Source organism: Macrobrachium rosenbergii, chromosome 20, assembly GCF_040412425.1.
Source record: "Macrobrachium rosenbergii isolate ZJJX-2024 chromosome 20, ASM4041242v1, whole genome shotgun sequence".
Classification (NCBI taxonomy): domain Eukaryota; kingdom Metazoa; phylum Arthropoda; class Malacostraca; order Decapoda; family Palaemonidae; genus Macrobrachium; species Macrobrachium rosenbergii.
The window spans coordinates 33440001-33457500 of NC_089760.1; the positions used below are offsets into that span (position 1 = coordinate 33440001).

At 34.8% G+C, this 17500-nt stretch overlaps 1 protein-coding gene across 2 annotated transcripts in view; it reads right to left on the reverse strand.

Moving 5' to 3' along the window:
- The window catches only part of LOC136849234 (GTP-binding protein RAD), a 450918-nt gene that overhangs the window by 31327 nt on the left and 402091 nt on the right, over positions 1–17500 (reverse strand). Inside the window, exon 3 of one of the 2 annotated variants that reach the window (XM_067122464.1) lies at positions 14312–14456. In XM_067122464.1, the coding sequence (XP_066978565.1) occupies positions 14312–14456 (145 nt within the window). Of the gene's footprint in view, positions 1–14311; positions 14460–17500 lie in introns of both variants that reach the window. The other variant, XM_067122463.1, reaches the window with a different exon arrangement.

A 17500-nucleotide genomic window follows, 5' to 3' on the forward strand; every position in this document is an offset into this window, starting at 1 on the left:
TCAGGAACTTACGAGCATCGGCGTCAGTAAAACAGCACGAAAGACAGCTTTTCTGTTTAACAGCACTGGACATAAAAGCCTTAGGCAACGGGGCAGTGTGGCCCACATGGACACTCGAGAAGAATTTACACCCTGCTGGTTGGCAAAGCGAGTAGCACGCCCTACTTCTTCTCAGCTTACGAGAAAATTATGCATAACGCTTTCCAAAAACGGCCATGTTCCTTGTTGATATTAAAAAGAGGAAATAATCGTTCAATCCAAGTTGTAAATGTCCTTTGTTTTTCTTTTTCAGTTCATCCCTCGGCCCTAAACATTACGGCTACAAGAATGGCATTATCTTTTTAAACATGGATGTAGATATATACAGACAATTCTCTGTTGATATTTATCATTCAACAGTAAATGGGCAAGTGACTCTCTCTCTCTCTCTCTCTCTCTCTCTCTCTCTCTCTCTCTCTCTCTCTCTCTCTCTCTCTCTCTTGCTAAACTGATAAAAAATAGATGGGACTTGGTTTTTAGAATTTTCTTAAATGCGTTCATTACATATTCTTACAATATACAACTTACATATACCGGTAAATCTGGGTTCCCATTTGCAAGGACAGAGGCTCGATTCCGGGTTGCTACCCACCAATCGACATATACAGTAGATATATATATAATACACTATATACATATATATATTATAAACAGATCCTAACAAAGGAAACTAACATAATTCCACGTCGATAACCCCAAGGCCATTCTGCGCACGCTCAGTAACATCCCCGCAACCCAGACGAAGAATGATGACAGTTGTAAAACCGCACTCACGCACACTCACACGACTGCTGCAAATAATCGGGAGTCGAAAGGGCGCAAAATTGTGTTTAGACAGTCTGAGCTGACGGGGCGCCTAGGCTTCAGCAGCAGCTGGCTGGCACATCCTATAGCAGTGACCTTTCTGCATCATTCATACCACCTACGAGAATTTAAAGGGGACAGAGAGCACTCGGTAAGCACGTTGCGAACATCTTTCCTGTATCGCCACCACCCGCTCGGACAGAAGTGTTTTGTTATCAAAGTTGTACTCGTATGTTGTATGGTTAGTTAGGTAACGATTGTGATTTGTGAAACGGGGCCAGAATGGTACTTTTTTTTTTTTGCTTTATTATTGTCAAATAGTTTGATCAGAACATTTCTAACTATAAGACTTTATTATTGTCAAATATTTTGATCAGAACATTTCTAACTATAAGATAGCGTTCATAAAAGTCTCTCTTTTAAATATTTACATTTTAATAAGTATACAAAAATACTCTTAACTGGATAACTAAAAAGATCTAATTAGGACAAAGAATCTTTAAGGAAATTATACCCAATACAAGTCATCTGCTATTTGTTGAAATAATGAAATGACAGTAACCTAATTCACTACCATTCGTCAACATAGAGAAAAAAGATACCTCAACGACCTACTGTATATAAAATGATTGTTTTCTTTTCAGCTTTTATTAACTTTTCAATGGAAATGAATTTTGCAGTAACGTGTTGACTGACTGAAGAATTCTCGGGTATCAAAAGGTTATATATAAGTCTTAAAAACAAACTAATGTAATAATAAATCAATCGTACAGAACTACTTATGTTTAAAATAATTTTGTTTTATTTCATCATACACCTCCTTTCTTTTAGAGGAAGTGTAGCCAAAAGATGGTAATTTCTGACGATTTTCCAGTATTTCTGGGATGAGATTGCTAGGCCTACATCCCGCGCTCCGGATGTCCATGGAACCCAAGTGCAGAGCGGCATCGTATTTGGCATTTCTTGGCGGCCACCCATTAAATAATGAAAAGAGCCATCTTTCCTTATATATATATATATATATATATATATATATATATATATATATATATATATCTGTCTCTGTATGCATATACACATACATATATGCATATCTATCTCTATCTCCTATCTATATATATATACATATATATATATATATATATATATATATATATATATATATATATAATATATATATATATACACACATACACGAACATACAAGTTTGCACCCAGTCACACAGAGAAATGTTACTTACACATACATAATATTTTAAATGGGGCTAATTGTTAAACAAGCTATTACTAGTAAATACAAAGGGTTACCATGTCTTAGTTAAAGAAGATGCAGCACCAGGACAAAGCAGACCAGCATCAGCCAGCGAGCTGAATATTATTATCATAATTATTGATTATTATTTTAACCAAGAACGTTAAAAGGAACTATAAATACAAAAATGGGTAAATGAGGCTTACAGTAATAAAGAAGTAAAAATATAGAAAGAACTCATGATATATATACAGTATAAATATATATATATATATATATATATATATATATATATATATATATATATATATATATATATATATATATATATGTACACATATTACTAACAGGACCTATTAAAACTGGATAGTATCTAGTATTTATGTGTTTTATATATATATCACATATTTATATGTTATATATATATATATATATATATATATATATATATATATATATATATATATATATATATATACATACATACATACATACATACATACATACATACATGCAGACATTATATATATAATATGGGAAAATTATTACATATTTAAAAGCGCTTAAAAGTAAACTAATCTAAAGAATCTGGGATTCGAAAATCGGCAGTTATAAAACAAAGTAGTTGCCTCTTTTAAACTCGAAAAATCAACATCCATAACGTTGGCCAAGACATAACTGATAAATGCTAATCATCTTTAACTGCAGTTTCCATTACGGCTAATTACACCAACTAACACTAAATATCTGCAGCAACAGATTCACAGGCTGTCTTACGAAAGCTAGCTTTAATAACTCTTTTTACATGGACTGTGAGTGGGTGAGCGCTCGTACGCGGAGAAACTGGGACAAAGGCCTCAGTCAGTCTTTTCCTCACTCCTCCGAACTGTATGTAGGAAAAAAAAAAAACTCTCTCACTCCGTGAGGGAAACGCCTATTTCAACCCAAGATATTGAGGTCAGGCAAGAATCAAGGAAAGAGATTTTGTTTTTTCTCTGTTCTTCCCTCCCGCGTCTAAGAACTGTCTATTTCAAACAAAGAAACGGGGGGCATCAAGAGAAAATATATTCCCCCCTCCCTACCCCCCCTCACTCTCTCTCTCTCTCTCAAGAATCAAGGAAAAAGATTTTTTTTTTACTCGTTCCTCTGACTAGTCTAAGAACTGTCTACTTCAAACAAAGAAACTGAGGGCATCTAAGAGAAAATATATTCCTCTCTCTCTGTCTATCTTTATTTGCGCAAATGGACGGTTTTCTGAATAATCTACCGTCATGAAAAATTCAGCGTAGTTATTACCAACACTGATTTAATACTTATTCTTTGTACCAGAAACATCAAATATTTATCAAAGCGTTAACGCAAGAAGAAATCGTTTTTATTGTTTTATGAACGTTACGAATCATGCTCAATCTTTTCGTGTTAGAATAACATCGTAACACACGAAAGGATTATCGACGTCCAATATGGATGTATTGAGTGCAATTTAACACCCATATCCTCAGGATGGACGAGGAGAAGAGAGAGAAAGAGAGAGAGAGAGATTTTGTTTACTCTTTTCCTTAGCTTGTATCGAGTTTTTGCCGAAATGAGGACATTCTAATTACGGTAGTCTATATTGTTTATAATTAGCAAATATTCTTTTAGATTACAAAGAAAGGTGGAGGATGAAGTAAAAATTTGTGATATATACATATATATATATATATATATATATATATATATATATATATATATATATATATATATATATATATATATATATATATATATATATATATATATATATATATATATATATATATATATATATATATATAAATTATCTTCATTTATGTGGAAAATCTTAGAGCTTATACTTCACTTTTTCGGCTCTGTGATGTTGTAGGGTCGGAATACTAGAACGCTCCGCTTTCAAGCAAGTCTTTGTGGTTGCGGATGCCAGTCCTTTCGTTTCTAACTTGTTCTCTAGATGAATTCAATGTCTGTAGAGGCAAGAGTGTCCAGAAATGCGAGGAAATCGTGAAACTAACAGGTCACAGTGGCTAGACAGACATATATATCTGGTGAACGTGTGTGTGTTTGTGTGTGCATGTAAAGCATATGTATAATAAATATTAAAACATTAAGCTACAGCGGTGAGAATCATTTCTATTTCAGCTCGAGTAAAATATGTCTGAATTTGACTGATATGTGGATAAATTAGCTAAACAGACTTATATCCACGTATATGTAATATTATGGTTAGGGTTAACCTCGCCCTTACTAAAAGTACACTGGTTCGAATCCCACTGCGGGGCGTAGGGTTTCTTCAGTTGCTCCTCATATGAATGCAAAAGCGTGTAGTGATAAGTGTATCCAAATGGAGCGAGGAAATCTTGAAGTTCTGGAATCACTGTAGCTATTACAGTTATATATATATTATATATATATATATATATATATATATATATATATATATATATATATATATATATATATATATATATATATATATCTAGTGAAATAGACCAATAAACTTTCTCTCTCTCTCTCTCTCTCTCTCTCTTTGCGGAAAACTGCTAAATCTTAAAACAAAACGAAATAAATAACATTCCACTTGTCAAATCAGTTCTTAAGAACGTCTAAAAAAAATCACAGAAAAAATAATATCATAAAATCCTAACTCATAACCGCACCAGCAGATAGATATATTGCAGACATGTGATAAAAACTATTTCAGAAACAAAAAAAGCACACACTGCGTAATTTCGGAAGAGGGCAATAAAGACGATTTTTAGTGAGCGTGAGAGGGGCGTCCCGATCGATTTGACATCAATAAAGGCTTTTGTGACGAAGAGAGAGAGAGAGAGAGGGTATCTACGTTTTTGTTTTTCTTTCTCTACCTCTCTCTTCAACGACACAATCTACTAAAGTTATTTAATGTGATAAATATATTATATATATATACAGTATATATATATATATATATATATATATATATATATATATATATACATATACACATACTATACACACACTATATATATATATATATATACATATATATATATATATATATATATATATATATATATATATATATATATATATATAAACATACATATATACACATATATATATGTATATATATATATATATATATATATATATATATATATATATATATATATATATATATATATATATATATATATATATATGTTTGTGTGTGCACTTTTTGGGCTTAGTCAGTCACCCAGGCAATTCTCATTAAATGCCAATGAACGATGGCTGCTATTATTCCCGGCAGCATTTTCTGCTTCCTGTGTTTCTTTTTAATCTTCAAGGCTGAAGTTTTGAAGGAAAAATACAAAATTTCTGTCATGGTGTTCTAGTTATTCATTCTTAGTCCGGAAGCTGATTTGACACAGGCTGCTGCAGTGTGATGTTCCGTTTCAGCATTCACCATGTGAACAAAGTATTTGATAAAGGCATCTAAAGAAGGCTTTGTGTGCACATCCACAAAATGTAGGACCCTTTTGTTGCAACGGGGTTGTTGTTGCCTCCTGAGAGTTGTCGTAGTGTGGCCTCCTCTGAACATTTAAATTTGAAAACCGTGCTGGTCCAAGACTCTTTGGATACCCTAGGACTGGTTCACTTCACCACATGGGTGGCTGCTACGTTGTGGCAGATAAAAACTATGCAATGCTTTCTAATGGTGTTCCTTTCTCGCAGTGGACTTTTTGGTGTTTAGGACTGTGCGTGAAGAATCCCTCCATTTTCTTCTTTATCATGTCTAGACTCATGTAAGAGTAAGAAGTCCGTCGTCAGTGCAGACATCAAGAGGGCGTCCTCGCAGTGTAGTACTTTTGAAAGATGTCCAAGCAGAGCTGTAGTGTACGAAACAGATGTTGACAAACAATGGATATCTCTGGAACATTACAGAAACATGATAAAGAAGGGAACTGAGTAATTCCACACACACACACACAGGAACAAATAGCTAAAAATGCATAGAAAATTGAAATTGTCTACCAAAAAGGTAACAAGAGGACAGCCCATTGACATTCACAGTGATGAACAACATTGCCTCTCCAGTATCCAAAGAACCTAGGACAATGCAGTTCACATGTTCAGAGGAGCCCTTGATGTAAGCAAAGTTGGCCACAAGACAAAAGCCCCCAGAAGCACTTTTTTGATGGATCTGACAAAAAGCCTCCTTCAGATGACCTTATCAGATATGCTGAAATTGTTCACCTAGAGGACAACTAAGAGCAGCTGGTGGTTGCTGAACCAGTGGGCATCACAAAGCAGCAGACTGTATGGAATACCAGGTCTATTCAGACTATGTTCTCCCCTCCAGCAGGAGGAAGTTTTCCTGCAGGCCTTCATGAATCTTTTTATTTGTGTGGCAGCAATGTAGTTTTTTTTTTTTTTGAAATATGCTCTACTGGCTGTCATCACTTAAATTAATGGCTGAAACAGATCTCAGCACAAATAACTAAATGGAACAGCATAATAATAATCTTTGTCTTTTACTTCAGATTTTCAGCCTTTTAAATAAGACAAAATAAAGAAGGCTTGAAGTGTTGTCTGAAAATAATAGATGCCACTTGAGAATTACCGCTTAAAGACTACAGTATATACATACATACTTACATGCATGCATATATATATATATATATATATATATATATATATATATATATATATATATATATATATATATATATATATATAAACTAGTCTCGTATGAGTACATAATATTCAAAATATGTACTTCTCATATTCTACAATATGGATTCACAGGAGCATATACGCAGTGTCAACATTATAAGCTCCTTCACATGACCTAATTAATATATTAAAGATAATACTAGCATGTATCTCATTTTCTTACAGGTACTAAGGCTATCAATAACCTGACCGTGCCCTCAGTGCATGACTAAGGACATAAATAAGCCTCTTACAAAACTTCTGCAGGCTCATGGAAAAAAAAAAAAAAAAAGATTTTGACGAGCCTTCGCTAGACTCGAGGCTGAAGACCATCGAGGGCCTGTGGAAAGTTTGTCAACTCTAAACGCAACTCTAATAACCTTCAAGAAGTTATCTCGGGCTCATTATGCAAAAGTTGAGAAGATCGATTGAGGAATATATTGCCTCCGCAGTGGGTACTTCGGCCGAGATACGACGAGAGATTCGCTTAATAACGTTAAAACTCGTAAACTTGACATGATGTCCTGTTTATGAAAGTGGGTTTGTTGGTCAAGTGATAGGCGAATGGTTAGTAACATGTCGTTTAGTCATCAGCCTAAGAAGAAAGCAGCGTGGCATGGATAAGATATATATTAAATAAAGATAATGTTATTGTACTGAAGTATATTTTTAGAGAAAAAAAAATTCCTAGGGTCCATGCTCTCTCTCTCTCTCCCTCTGGTATATATATATATATATATATAGTATATATATAAATTATATATATATATATATATATATATATATATATATATATATATATATATATATATATATATATATATATATATATATATATAATATTACTGCAGGTATCATCGAAATCCCATTAGATGAAGCTACTACACAAGTTCATCTTATTTCTCTACTTGAATGTTCAGTAACTTTCTTTTATTATCACTGTCATTAACATATTAATCCCAACATTCTCCATGGTCCTTGCAGCAGCATAAACAAGCAAGGTAAGTGTGAGAAAAAGAAAAAAAAAAAACTTCACAACTTTTCGCCTGAAAAAAAAAAAAAAAAAGACTTCTCGAAGTTAGCAACCCGACGCAAGTGAGTCGTACAGTAATAATAACTGACAAGGTGTCATAACTACACAACTACCTATGTTAACCAGTAAACACGAACAAACCGTATTATTGGGCCTAAAAAAAAAAAAAAAACTACATGTACCAAGCAGAAAAGACAATGCACAGAAAACAGATGACCAAGAGGAAAAGGGAAACAGAAAAAAAAAAAATATATGACGCTGGAGGGACAGTTCGGAATTCCCAAGGGTGGTACATTGTTCACTTGGAATTCGTTGGATCTCATTCTATAAAAAAAATAGACGACTAAACAAAGGAAGGGAAACAATCACACAAACAGAGGCATACACTACCATTCGTTGGGACAAATACCTTATCATTTTATAACCCACTCAGTGAAAATGGCTATAAGAGAACAACATAGAAATGAATACCAGCATACCAAGAAAGTGTTTGAAAATTAAAGAGCAAACAACTTGCATGGATATATATGCATATATTTATGTATATATATATATATATATATATATATATATATATATATATATATATATATATATATATGTATGTATGAGGAAAACACAGAGAAGTACACGAACAAACAAACACACACGCATTACACACACACATATATACAATATATATATATATATATATATATATATATATATATATATATATATATATATATATATATATATAAATACTTATTCTATTCAGGTGAACCAAACTAGAAATTTACAATTGGTCCTTAATTTATTCAGTAAAGGTAAAGCAACTCTCCAGTTCCCATTCCAGTCCGAAGTACTCAATTGACACGATTTCATGGGGAGAATTATCATATACTCAAATAAATTGCTTATTTACACAATCATCCATCGCTATGTAATTAATTTGGACATTCCTCGTCTATATGAGTTTCAATCTTCGTTAAAAAGATTGCATCTCTTTTGAGTGCGTTTAAGTAATCATCCTTTCCATATACTGTATGTAATTTTATATCTTTTACAATTATATTTTCCTTTCCTTTAAAAAGCTTTGTTTCAGCCACTCTGCGCTAAAAATGCCAGGAGAGAGAGAGAGAGAGAGAGAGAGAGAGAGAGAGAGAGGTACAACAGAATTTTCATTTTCAATAAACATTATCCCAGAAACTGTTCGCAGGTTCCATAAAATGCAGATGAAATATCTTTCGAGACATCTGTTAAAACAGATATACTGAAGGAACAATATCTTGACATTTTCACCATCATAAAAAAACAACAAAATCAAAACTATTCTCATCGAAACTAAGATGATGATAACTGAAATGTTATCATGCCCAGAAGTATCTAAGCTTTTTTTTAAAGGCAAAAATAACAACGACATTTGCTGTAGCAGTTTTTATAAGTGTCAACAGACATCTTTCAAATATCATATCCTACGAATCACATCAAAGGATTTATTTTTTTTCAAGTCAAACCTAGATATCACGCATTTTTCTGAAATCGTCTTCATCACTAGAATATGAGAGAGAGAGAGAGAGAGAGAGAGAGAGAGAGAGAGAGAGAGAGAGAGAGAGAGAGAGAGAGAGAGAGAGGTGATTTACATACAATTTAGAATTCAATTTGCGTCTTGCAACCAAATTCCATTCTGCCTCAGCATCATTTCAGCTAGATACACACACCGAGCTGTCATTAATTTCATCTATCATAACGATGCGAGTATTGCTGTGTTCGAAACCCCTGAATTTAAAAAAAACAAAAGTGTTAGTCGAATTCCCTGAATTTTGTGCTGAGCATTGTTCGAATTGCCTGAATTTCGAACTGAGCATTGTTTGAATCGCCTGAATTTTGAACTGAGCATTGTTTCAATTGCCTGAATTCCGAACTGAGCATTGTTTGAATCGCCTGAATTTTTAGTTGCGCACTGTTCGAATTGCTTTAATTTTGAGCTGAGCATGTTTGAGTCGCCTGAATTTTGAACTGAGCATTGTTTGACTTGCCTGAATTTCGAACTGAACATCGTTTGAATCACCTGAATTTTGAAATGAGCATTGACTGACTTGCCTGAATTTCGAACTGAGCATTGTCTGAATCGCCTGAATTTTGAGTTGAGCATTGTTCGAATTGCCTTAATTTCGAGCTGAGCATTGTTTGAGTCGCCTGAATTTTGAACTGAGCATTGATTGACTTGCCTGAATTTCGAACTGAGCATTGTTTGAATCACCTGAATTTTGAACTGAGCATTGATTGACTTGCCTGAATTTCGAACTGAGCATTGTTTGAATCGCATAAACCTTGAACTAAGCATTGTTCGAATTGCCTGAATTTTGAACTAAGCAATATTCGACTCCCCTGAATTTTGAGCTGAGCATTGTTCGAATCGCCTGAATACTGATAAATCACTCGAACCTGAGAAGTGACCCAAATCAAATGAGAAGCTTTATAAATAAAACACGACATTCAACGGCCAATAAAGAATCTGACTATAACCATTTCACTTGGGGTCACGGCGGGATTTTCACTATTGGCTCGTTATCTTGACCGATCGTAAGCAAATCTCCTATGACCCAGCTTGACTTCGTTATATATCATATTCTTCCGCGCATCTATACTTATACATAAATAACGATATTTTGAATGAACGAAATTTACACAAATGAACGACTACTTTTATTCATACAGGTGAGCAAAGGTCGGAGCAATAAGGACACTTTCCATTATAAGCATCATGCTATTTTGAAGAAATCGATGAACTTGAGATTTTTTTTTTTTTAATAAAATGGTAATGGGTCATCGCTGGAAGTTAGGGGCTTCATCCCAAAACATAAGCTGGTACGCTGGTACAGCGGTTAGTGTCGTGGCATACCACTCAGATGCCGCGGGTTCGCGTCTCCCCAAGGGCGATAAAAAATCACTGACTCTGTGTCATGATCAGTTACTGCTGCAGTGCGGGGTCTGTGGTGTGAGGTTGAAACCAACATTCTTTTGGAAGCTTGAATTTCAAGTCAATGGCCCCTGTGTGCTTGTTCTGTGTGAATAGGTTTCATCTACTGAGATAATAATAATAACAGTATTAGGAGAAAAACGGATGGAATGACACTTTCTAGAACCATTCCTCCTCCAAACTAAGAGGTTTAATATGGAGTAGATCATTAATAATTTAAGTTCACAGTCACTGTAACATTCATCCTTTCATTTCTGAATTAAGAGATGAATTCTACACGAAAGCAGATCTCCCGTCGACCAACTTTCTTCACCTTTCTGTGATCCACAAGTTCTCTCAACTGTCATCATCCATTACATTCAGTCCTAAATATATGTACGAATCAACTACATTCATACTTCAAATAACCAAAATAATATTCAATCTCCCACCTTCCTGGAAGTCATTTACTCCCAAAACCTTCTTAGCCTCTCAGCTTTCACCACTTTTTACTGCTTCTATTGAGTATCAGCAATTAGGGCTATCCAGCATCAGCCGTTCGACACTTTATTAGCATCTCCTATTCTCATGTCTCCTAAATGTCCCGTTCTTTTCTGAATCCCTCATCTTCTCGTGTATAATAATAATATCAAGATCATCTAGACAAAAGCACTTGCCCGAGAATAACTTGTACGCGAAAACCAGTCACTCCCTTGTGCATGCTTTCACTGAAACTTCGATTTCATCCTCAACTCCCGCCTCTTGTTATTTCCTTTAATTCTCATCGTGTACTCCCACAAAAAGGACTAATAATATATAACTGATTTACACAAATCTTTCTATACAACGATAATTATTCTGATGCCACTTTTACTTTTTCATCGTGGGTTTCTGTATTCTTATCGGCACCAACATAAGGATTTATTAAGGTACTCAAGAATCTCTTCGGTATTCCATCAAAAGACGCAAAGCTGCCACTTACACATTCCTGCTTACTTTATGTTCGAACGAGTATTCCAACCGAGGAGCTACGCTCAGAAACACGAAAAATCAGATCTGGCGGTTCCCGGTTCCTCAATACAGGCTGAAAACATTGTTTTAGGCACATCAATTCTATATCTACGTGCAGAGAGTTATATCTCATAAAATGATCACAAAAGGACTATTTCCCGTGCACACATATTTTTCCAAGTTCAACTGCCACTGACTTCACTCTTACTATTGTTTCTTTCCTATTATGACTGGTTTTGTTTATTCCATGACCACAATGCTTTCCCGTTGACAAGACATCTTCACAGTACATCGTCGATCTTGCTCTTATAATACTTGTGTGAAGTTAACAGTTACCTTTATACATTTTCCGACTGATATCCCGATGCTATATAATGCCATGTTTCTAGCTTTGATGACCTTTGTTTCCCAGGGAACATAATTTTTAATCGTCATTGGTTGTCTGTGAATGATCCTGAATTTTTTGTTAGAAGTATTCGTGGTTTCTGAAGTCACGTCCCTCGCCTCTGTATTCGTTAATCCTTGCAGGGGAATCCCGATCCATCACCTAATGATTCTGGCTTTCATTGTAGCTGCATCGTTCTTTTGTATCGAGTTCTTTACTTTACCTTTTGTTGATTCCTTTTGCATTTCAACCTCACTTCTTCCCCTCTTCCGTTCTCAAGCCTTTCTATCTCCTCATTAATTTTCTCATTAACCTCCTTTTGAAAACTGATCTTTTCCCGTAATTTTCATTTTTTCTTCATCAATACTGTATAATTTTAATGATTTTTGTTTAGAACTTTCAATAGGAAGTCTTTATTTCATCATCCACTATTTCTCTCACTAATCTCTCCTCTGAGAGCACAATGGAATTGAATTGAATTGGATATAGAATTTAGGCCAAAAGCCAAGCACTGGGACGTATAAGGCCATTCAGCGCTGAAACGGAAATTGGCAGTAAAGGTTTCAAAGGCGTAACAGGAGGAAAACCTCGCAGCTGCACTATGAATCAATTGTTAGGAGAATATGAGAGGAGGTACAGTAAAAGAAAAGAAAGGGGTTGTAGGTTGGGGCCGAAGGCACGCTGCAAAGAACCTTAAGTAATGCCTACATTGGACCGCACGAGGTGCACTGACGGCACTACCCCGCTACGGGGGAGAGCACAATGGAAGAAAATAAATTTCCTGCAATTCAACTTCCAGCGATCTCTACGTAAGCCTTTATGCCTCCTCCTCTTCTTTCGTCCTTGTGGTGGGAGGGCAGAGCCGCTCAGTTGAATACGGAGGATAATCCTATTACCCACGAACACTTTGAGTCCTAATAGCTGGTAGTGTTGGCCCTCACTGCGCGAATTCACTTTACACCGGATAAAGACGACTAATTGATTGGAGAGAAACAGTCAGGTTCAATTATCTGACTCGACACTCCGCCCGACAGAGTGTTTTGATCTCGCTGCAAAGGCAGAACAGAACGCGGCGGGATGGCTAGCCAGCACAGGAAGAACTGCGCTCACTTGCTATGATAAATAACGATTGTACAAAAGATAAGATATGGAGTTTCGCCGGCTGATTTGAAATGTTCGTAAGGAGCTCCATCTACATTTTTTTTTATTTTCTTTTTTATTTTGAGTTTCCGATTTCACTGTCGTTTAATATCCAATTCGCTCGAAAATAATACCGAACGGGAATCACAACTGATAAGTGGTGTCACCTGGTAGATTCGAACCACGGTCAGCAACTACCTCAGACTTCAGTGACGAGTTCTTTTACCGCTGGACTGCCTCCTCCATTCGGTACTATTTCCGAGGTAGAGAGAATTGGATATTAAACGACATTTTGTCGCTCAATGTTTGTGAATATAAAAATGTTACAGTTACGTGATAAAAATTCATGTATATATATACACACATATACAAATATATACAAATACATACAAATATATAAAAATATATATAAAATATGCAATGCAGAAACAAGAGAACTTCATAAATTCTCTAAAAGAAATAAGGTTTCACTTTTGTATCTGGTAATTCGGAGCTTGGCTACTAGACAGGTAATGCACTTTATTACAAGAAAATTGAAAGTGATCATCAAGATAGGGATAGCAATGGTTATTAAACTTAATTAAGTTTGTGATCTTACATTTATACACTCATGGCAGCTGTTGTGTAACGTCAGCTTATCAAAATCAGCATAACAGAAATGAAAATGTAAATTTCGACATTTTCATCCCCAGATAATCTGACTACCCGACAGATAAAACATGCAATTGCAGTGTCTATTAACTGAATTAAATAAAGCACTAGCACTTAGTAGCTTGAATTATTTTGACCTACTTGAGTACAAGCAAGAAAACCTTAAGCAAATGCGGAAATGCAATAGGCATATTCCTTTTGAATGATTAAACTTATTTACAAAATATAAAACGTGATTTATTGGTAATCAATCAAGTACAAAAAATACACCACATACATTACTAGCACTCAACTAACAACAAATAAGTTATATGTAATCACATTGTGCAAAATTATATATATAAATAATTCTGTACTCACTGGCATTGCAGTCGTAGGCGTTGATGCATTCTGAAGTCCTAAACTGGTGGATGAGGGCAGTCTTGCCCACTCCTGTCGCGCCCAAGATGGCCATCCGGAAGCTGGAGACGGGCTCCGAATCTCCTCCGGAGTCTGGAGTCGCTACCTGCTGGGGGAGAAGGAGAAGTGTCCGAAATAAGTCAAAGGCCAGAAGCAATGCAAGCAATAACCACAAGTTTCATGGCAGGTTCGTGAAACATTCCTGAACAAGCTCAGTTCTCGAACTACATGAGACGTTCAGAAATGTTTGTCACTTTCGGTTATTATTCGTTTCTGAACGTTTGTCAACATTTGACTGTGGAGGATTAATACTGAAAGGGTGTTCATAAATGTGTTAACAGTTTCGATTACAGAGAGCATTTAAGATATGTTATTCTTGGCTGATTTCTGCATTAGAAATGCAGAGTAAAGAGGTGGTTTGGGCACAAAGTGTATGTATGTATGTATGTATGTATGTATGTATGTATATGTATGTATGTATGTATGTATGTATATATATATATATTATATATATATACATACATACACACATATATAAACAAAAGTATTATATATATAATATATATATATATATATATATATATATATATATATATATATATATAAAGATATAACTAAAGACGAAACATTAAAAACATCATTCATGCTTGAGAACATCAAGTGCCATTAAGACGTCAATCTCTTAATAATACTTAAAACATAATTCTGAAACGTATCTTTACCATCTTTTAAGATATAATATATATCAACACAGCAAACACAGGAGAAAAAAACGTAAATTGTAAGAAATATATCCACTATTATTAAAAACAACAAAAGAACAACATATGGAATATATTATATAATTGATAATTTCTAACTTCAGACCAATTTGAAACGACACCAAATCACGAAATTAAATGAATAACACGTTCTAGATGGGTTTCACAAAAATACCTTTATTGAACCTGACTTCAACACAAAAACTTGTCATGTGAACTTAGGCCTCCAATAAATGTACATAAACCTGAATCACAATATTTAGTGTTTGGTACCCTGTTACAGAATCCAGCTCTGGGAATTCCAGTCGCGAACAAGGATTCCGATTTATGTGTAAGTCACTTAGACGAACCTGATTTGAAGGTATTAATATGGAGAGTTCTGTGAATTTGCTTCAAACAGTAAACTACGACGGGATTCAATATATTTTCAATAACATGACCATGATTTACAAATCAAAACACCAGCTGCATCACCTGATTTCTTGGTGCAATGGCAAAAGTTTAACCAGCCTGATTTTAAGTTCAAGGTCTCGGGGATCCGCTAGATGGCATCTTTCTACATTTCCTGAGGGAAAATCAGCAATTCCGATATTTTTACAATCTTCCCACAGGGTCAAACCTTCCTCTTATTTTTTCTTATTTTCTTCGTGACTAGTCTAAATATAGCCGTCCTTTCACTTTATGGATTTGAACACAAAACTACGTTCATCTGATTACAATGTGAAATCCCAGTGTATAACAGCACTCAGTTTGCAAATGAATTAACATTACTTCAGGAATAGTGCATTAAATTCCAAAATATAACTGTAGTTAAACCTTAAGATCATGAGCCAGACATTACATGTTTCCTAAGACAAAACACTTTGAGAGATTATTACAGAACTGATGTGGAAATTGAAGACCCTACAATTTACCGCATATTTTGAAGACAACAGTCCAACGATGCCATATACACATTTAATAAATATAACAAACACTAAAAATACTGTGTAATAAAAACACTGACATATATTATACGATATTAACGAAGCATTTAAAAACACACATTATATAAAACACAATCTTACAAAAACATCCTGAATAAACCGTTAGCAAATTCATTCGATAAAATAACAGCAAACACTTAGGATCTTGGCAAACAATGAAAAAAGGATGAAGTGTATGAACATTATCCCTGATACAAATAAAACAATGGCGGGATGTGAGCATTCAAGAAATTTGTATTTTGAAAACGAACACTTTATTTCTTACCAAAAAGGTTGTGCGATGATACAGTGTATATATATATATAATATATATATATAATTATATATATAAATATATATATATACACATAATATATATATATATATATATATATATATATATATATATATATATATATATATATATATATATATATATATATCGGCAGTGTCATCCATCTATTAAATTTATAGTGAGAAAGCAACGCAGGGTAAACACTATATTTGTACAGAGGAAAAGAATGCAGGACGCGAGCATCCCAAGGGGGAGGTGTGCAAACAACTTCAGGTGTGCAGTAATTACCGTTCACTCGAGTAGACAAATATTTATTTAATAATAACTTCGAGAACAGCAATACACTGGGTTGACATTTAATGAACATCGTGAAATGGAAATGATTTCAGAAGCTGGTAAGGTGTAATTCGATTGTGTAAGAACTGACCATCTTAGCTTGAGAGAGAGAGAGAGAGAGAGAGAGAGAGAGAGAGAGAGAGAGAGAGAGAGAGAGAGAGAGAGATTTATGGCTACTAGAACTGGCGTCACAACAACCAGGTTATTGCCGAGAGAGAGAGAGAGAGAGAGAGAGAGAGAGAGAGAGAGAGAGAGAGAGAGAGAGAGAGAGAGAGAGAGAGAGAGAGAGATTTATGGTTACTAGAACTGACATCACAATATCTAGGTTATTGACGACAGAGAGAGAGAGAGAGAGAGAGAGAGAGAGAGAGAGAGAGAGAGAGAGAGAGAGATTTATAGTTACTAGAACTGGCGTCGCAGCAACTAGGTTATTGACGAGAGAGAGAGAGAGAGAGAGAGAGAGAGAGAGAGAGAGAGAGAGAGAGTTTATGGTTACTAGAACTGGCGTCACAGCAACTAGTTACTGACGAGAGAGAGAGAGAGAGAGAGAGAGAGAGAGAGAGAGAGAGAGAGAGAGAGAGAGAGAGAGAGAGAGAGAGAGAGAGAGAATTCACCTACAATTAAAAAGTTTTCCAAATTTAGGAAAACAGGTAACCAAAACTAAACTGTTTTCTGGAAGACCTCCCCTGAAAAAAAAAACTGGGCAATAACAAAAACAGATCCTGGAAAACTGATCTGCTGACGTAATCACTAAAGAAATTCTGATGACCTTACAAGAAGGATGAAGGAAGAA